Genomic DNA, 6007 nt, shown 5'->3' with positions numbered 1-6007 from the left:
GCAGTGGGGATGTGGGGCTGGTGCTGAGGATGTGGGGCTGGGACTGAGGAAGTGTGTCTGGGACTGGGGATGAAGGAACCTGGAGATGCAAAGAAAACTGCAGAATGTGGGAAGAGCAGAGAAGAATGGCATTTCCCATTGCGGGAGGGGCACCCTGGCAGCTCCATTGCAGCAGCTAGGGCCAGACCTGAAGGTGGTGTGGGGTCACCCTTCTACAGAGACTGACCCCCCAAGTTCCCGCTGCCCCAGCCACCATGGCCTTTGCAGGGACAGAAAGGAGGGGGCACTCCCTGAGGAGGAGAAACGCCACGACTGTGGGGCTGGTGAATCGGGGGTGCCATGCAAGGGCTGCAGCAGATGGAGGGGGGGTTGGGGTATGCACGTCCTGGTGTTCCCGCTGTGTCCCCATTCACCACCAGCTGCTGCAGAGCAGCTGCCCCCAGCCTCAAAACCCCACCTCAGGCCTTTGTCCCCCATGTCCCCTCAGTGTCTGCAGCCCCATGGCAATACCCGTCCCCAGCTACACCCAGGAGGAACCTTTTTCCCCCGGGTTGGGCCCTGCGGGGCTGGGTTCTGCTGCCTGAGCAGACAAAGAGGCACTGGAAGGGATGGGCACGGGCCAGGCTGCAGCCAGGGCACTGAGCCAGGCCAAGCGGTGACTGGGAAGCAGGGCACTGGGACATGGCCAGGTCTAGGACAGCGTCCCTGGGTTGGGGACAGTATCCCCAGGGATGGGGACAAGGCCACGACTGGGGATGGGGACCACGGTGTGGCTAGGGATGGGCACAGGGATGGGGACCAAGTGTGATGGAGATGGGGAAAACAGCAAGGTGGGGGACAGGGAAGGTGTGTGGCTGAGGATGGGGCCGGGAGCACAGACTGGAGGCAGGGCAGTGGCCAGATGAGGGGATGGTGGTACAGGTGGGGATGCGGACGGGTACGCGGGACCTGGGTGTGGCTGAGGATGGGGACAGGGATGTGACCGGGAGCCAGGCCTGTGCACACGAGGACGGTGACACCACTGGGGCAGTGCAGAGGGACCGGGGCATGGCCAGGACCGGCAGCTTGGCTGGGAAGGGGCACCGGGACCAGGCGGGGCCGGGGACAAGGACGAGGCCGGGGCCCTGAAGGCGGCAGCCGCAGCCCCCAGTCCCCCCCTTCCCCGCACCGCCCGGCCTTTGTCTGCGGCTCCGGGGGGCATTACCTCATCCCGGGCCGCGCCAATGGCCGCCGCCGCCGCCCCCCCCCGGCCCCGCCGCCCGCCCCGCCCCTCCGGGCTCTATAAAGCCCCGCGTCGAGCCCCGCGCTCCATCGCGCCTCTTACATCGACCGCCTCAGCGTCGGGCTGTGAGACCGCCCCGGAGCGACCGCCACCATGGTGAGGGGAGGAACAGGGAGGGGAGGTCCAGTTCCCGTCTCCCGGTGCCGCTGTTGTTCCCGGGGCCGGCCCCGCCGCGCTCGGGGTGAACGGGATGAGGCCCTGGGTCCCGGGGCTGAGCCCGCACCGGGCGTGGCTCCCGTTACAGCTGGCAGGGGGGGTGGGGGCTCAGCCCTTCCTGTGGGTCCCGTTAAACGGAGCTGGATGCGTCCTTCTCCTTTCCTGGGGCTCAGCACCGAGCCCATACTGGGCGTGGCTCCTATTAAAGTGGGCAGGATGGGACGCCCGGGACCAAGCCCTGAGCCTGCTCTGGGCACGATGCCCGTTAACCGAGCAGGATGGGTCCCCGGTGCTGATCGAGGAGCCCGAAGTGGGCGTGGCTGCTGTTAAACCGGGCACGATGGGACCCTGGGGCTGAGCCCGTACTGGGCGTGGCACGGGCTCAGCGAGGCAGGATCGGGCCCCCGTTCCCGGTACCGAGCTGTGGTCCCGCACTGGGCGTGGCTCCCGTTAAACCGGGCAGGACAGGCCCCCCCGGTGCTGAGCCTGCTTTGGGCGCCGCCTTGGTTTAATGGTGCAGAATGAGTCCCCTTGCGGGGGCAGAGTGGGACAGCTCCCCCTTTCCCCAATGGGTGTTGCCCTGGCTTAACAGGGACCCTGATGCTGAGGCCCTACCAGAGGTACTGCTGGGTCTAAGCAGGGTGTATAGGGCAGGATGAGACTCTAGGGCCCTTGTGTGGGGTCCCTGTTGCCTGGATCAGGATGAGCCACACAGTTCTGAGCTCCCCATCTCTCAATGGGCCCAGCCTCAGGTCCCTGGGTGGGCTGGATGGGACCCCAGGAGCTCAGGACCCAGAACAATACAGTGCCTTGGGACAGGATCCAGGCTCCATCCAGGTTGCAGCATCCCTACGGGGGGCCCTTAGGGTGGAACAAAGCAGGGGAGGCAGGGGGTGACACGTCCCCATGTCCTGTCCTTGCAGCGTGAGTGCATCTCCATCCACGTTGGCCAAGCAGGCGTGCAGATCGGCAATGCCTGCTGGGAGCTGTACTGCCTGGAGCACGGCATCCAGCCCGACGGGCAGATGCCCAGTGACAAGACCATCGGTGGCGGGGACGACTCCTTCAACACCTTCTTCAGCGAGACGGGTGCCGGCAAGCACGTGCCCCGTGCCGTCTTCGTGGACCTGGAGCCCACGGTGATCGGTGAGTGTGGGCCGGGGCTGGGGAGGGGTCCGGACTTCACAGGCCAACAGACGCTAACGGGCTCTCCCCACAGATGAGGTGCGCACGGGGACATACCGGCAGCTCTTCCACCCCGAGCAGCTCATCACGGGCAAGGAGGATGCGGCCAACAACTATGCCCGTGGGCACTACACCATCGGGAAGGAGATCATCGATCTGGTCCTCGATCGCATCCGCAAGCTGGTATGCGGGGGGGAGGTTGCAGGGGGCGAGCTGAGGACAAAGCCGCAGTTCTCCGTCTCGGAGCAGCCGGGCTGGCTTTAGCTTTAATGTATTAATGAATGTTAATCCCTTTGTGCAGTGGCTGCCATTGGCCGCAACGCGATGCGGCGCAGGGGGGAGCTGGAGCGGCTCCACAGCGCCGCAGCCCCAGGGCGGTGCTGAGCTCTGCAATTCCCTCTTTGTTTCCACTTGGCTCTGGCCATGGCTGAGTCCAGCTGCGTGCGGTTGGGGATGGGCGTCCCGGTGACCGCGCCGGCGGCCCCTGCTCGGACCGGTCCTGCCCGGAGCAAAGCGGTTGTGTTGAGCCCGGGGCTTGGCCCCGGAGCCCAAACATGTTCCTACAAGCTGCTTTTGCCCACATTCTCCACCCCTGGGGCTTCCCTGAGCGATTCACCACTCCTATGAGCCAGTGACCAACAGATGGGTCAGGGCCACCCTGCCATCCACCCCGGTGACTTCTGCTTTGGGAAGCCCCCAGATGTCCTGAGGGTGGCACAGAGCTGAAGGAGCAACTTCTGCTGTTCCCTGGACTAAACATGCCCTCCCCTTGTCTCTCCTCACCAGGCTGACCAGTGCACAGGGCTGCAGGGCTTCCTGGTCTTCCACAGCTTTGGGGGTGGCACCGGCTCCGGCTTCACCTCCCTGCTCATGGAGCGCCTCTCTGTCGACTATGGCAAGAAGTCCAAGCTGGAGTTCTCCATCTACCCGGCCCCACAGGTCTCCACGGCCGTGGTGGAGCCCTACAACTCCATCCTCACCACCCACACCACCCTGGAGCACTCCGACTGTGCCTTCATGGTGGACAACGAGGCCATCTATGACATCTGCCGCCGCAACCTGGACATCGAGAGGCCCACCTACACCAACCTGAACAGGTTGATAGGCCAGATCGTGTCCTCCATCACAGCCTCCCTGCGCTTTGATGGGGCCCTGAATGTCGACCTGACGGAGTTCCAGACCAACCTGGTGCCGTACCCCCGCATCCACTTCCCTCTGGCCACCTATGCCCCTGTCATCTCAGCTGAGAAGGCTTACCATGAGCAGCTCTCAGTGGCTGAGATCACCAACGCCTGCTTTGAGCCGGCCAACCAGATGGTGAAGTGCGACCCGCGGCACGGCAAGTACATGGCGTGCTGCCTGCTGTACCGCGGGGACGTGGTGCCCAAGGATGTCAATGCCGCCATCGCCACCATCAAGACCAAACGCACCATCCAGTTTGTGGACTGGTGCCCCACCGGTTTCAAGGTGGGCATCAACTACCAGCCCCCGACGGTGGTGCCTGGCGGGGACCTGGCCAAGGTGCAGCGCGCGGTGTGCATGCTGAGCAACACCACGGCCATCGCCGAGGCCTGGGCCCGCCTGGACCACAAGTTCGACCTGATGTACGCCAAGAGAGCCTTTGTGCACTGGTACGTGGGGGAGGGCATGGAGGAGGGTGAGTTCTCAGAGGCCCGGGAGGACATGGCTGCGCTGGAGAAGGATTACGAGGAGGTGGGGGTGGATTCTGTGGAAGGGGAGGGAGAGGAGGAAGGGGAGGAATACTGAACTCCCCCAAGGGTGCTGCTCTACAGGGAACATAACCTAGATGAAGGCCCTCAGGGCTGTAGCAGTGTGTTCGCCAGGGTCTGTCCTGTCAATGGTCTGTGCTTCAATGGAAAAGTTTGTTCCGGACCCACCCGTCCTCTTCTGTGGGTCTGAATAAAAAGCATTCCCTGTCTTATCCCTGGTTCTGGTGTCTTTACTCTGTTATGTCCCTGATGACTTCCCATAGTATTGCGGTCTGTGCACCCCAGGTCTCTACCTGGTTCCTGAGCCTAGCCCTGTGCTCCCCAAACTCATCCTCCCCCAACCCATCCTGCCCTGGACTGGGCAGTGACTCCCTCATATTCTCCCTTCTATTTCTCCCCATCTCTATTAAGTGCTGGTGTGGGTTGTTGAGGCCCAGGAGCAAAGTGAGCACATGGGGGCTGGTTTAACTCCTCCAAAAGCGAGGCGCTGACTGCCCCACCTCCCCCCCGTACTTGCAGAAATCTCGGGGGGGGCTCCTGCCTGTTCTGTGAAGGCAGGAGGGGCTGCATTGTCCCTTGAAGCGCGGGTTCTAGTGCCAACACCACCGCTGGGGCTGAACGGGGTGCCTTCATCTTTCTGGGTGGCCAGAGATGGGTGCCCCCACCTCCCCCCGCAGACCCCACCCATGATGTGTCCTGGGGTCCCTGTGTCCCTTATGGCAGGGTGAGACAGCCCTGGCTTAGCTGAGAGCTGGTCCCAGCCCCTGGGAGGGGGGGAATGTCAGAGCCGCCCCTCTTCCCCTGTGGCTCCCGTCAGGGCTAAATAATGAAGAGGAAGTTGAACACAGTCAAACCCGAGTGGGTGTTTGGGTGTTGGGGGGGGGGGGGGTGTGCACCCTGGTCCTCCCCCTGCCCCGGGCCACCGTGCCTGAACCACCCCCTCCAGCGCGGCTGGGACCGGCTCTTCCGCAGCGCCTCCTCGGCATCAGCCGCAGCCGAGCGGACCACAGACGCCCCCGGGGACCCCCGCACCGAGAGCGGCCTCCGGTGCCCCCAGAGATTCCCCACCCCCTGCGGTGCATCCCGGCGGGAGCGGCCGCGCTGCTGCCCGGGAAGGCAAATGGCGGGAGCCACGTCACCCGCTGCAATGCGGATTCTGCCGCCGCTCCGGGCCCGAGCACCCCGGAGGGGCCTCGGCTGGGCTGGGGGATCTCGGTGGGGCAGGAGGACGCGCTGGGACGCGCGATGCGGCCGCCCTGCAGCCGCGAGGCTCCCTGTGAACAGGAAGGCGGATTAGAGGGGATTAAATGGGGGCTGGTGCTGAACGCCCCCGCCCCTGCCCCCCCCCGGTTTTCCGTGGACTCGCAGTCAAGCGGGGAGCTGCACCCCACAAACACAGCTTTGGGGCGGGGGGGGAAGCCACGCAGGGAGAAGGGGACGCGGCCGAGACAAAAGGAGCGGGATCTGCCCCCCTCCCCCCCCCCGTTGAAATCCAGGGGGGGTCTCGGGGCACGATGCCCCCCGGAACGGCAGGATTCAGGACTGCGCCTCCCGCTAAAGATGGGTTGGGGGTGCCGAGATTCAGAAGAGCTGGGGGGGGGGCCGTGGGATGCAGATGGGCCGGAGGGGCTGACCAGAGGAGCAGATTAACGGC

General features: G+C 64.7%; 1 protein-coding gene across 1 annotated transcript; it reads left to right on the top strand.

Moving 5' to 3' along the window:
- The first annotated feature begins 1222 nt into the window (after positions 1–1222).
- On the top strand, positions 1223–4565 carry LOC130604839 (tubulin alpha-1A chain). The gene is made up of 4 exons (XM_057419746.1): positions 1223–1378; positions 2362–2584; positions 2658–2806; positions 3410–4565. The coding sequence occupies exons 1-4, from the start codon at positions 1376–1378 to the stop codon at positions 4388–4390; spliced, it is 1356 nt and encodes a 451-aa protein (XP_057275729.1). The 5' UTR covers positions 1223–1375; the 3' UTR covers positions 4391–4565.
- Positions 4566–6007: the final 1442 nt, after the last annotated feature.

This window comes from Pezoporus wallicus, unplaced genomic scaffold (genome assembly GCF_028554395.1).
Source record: "Pezoporus wallicus isolate ANWC-B61680 ecotype Strahan unplaced genomic scaffold, APGP_CSIRO_Pwel_v1 contig_13393, whole genome shotgun sequence".
Classification (NCBI taxonomy): Eukaryota; Metazoa; Chordata; class Aves; order Psittaciformes; family Psittacidae; genus Pezoporus; species Pezoporus wallicus.
Note: the sequence above shows the minus strand (reverse complement) of the source record. Positions and strands in the feature narration are given on the sequence as shown.

Coding starts and splice junctions, on each gene's coding strand:
- LOC130604839 (XM_057419746.1), top strand. Junction 2,585..2,657: donor CCTGGAGCCCACGGTGATCG/GTGAGTGTGGGC, acceptor CTCTCCCCACAG/ATGAGGTGCGCACGGGGACA. Junction 2,807..3,409: donor TCGATCGCATCCGCAAGCTG/GTATGCGGGGGG, acceptor TCTCCTCACCAG/GCTGACCAGTGCACAGGGCT.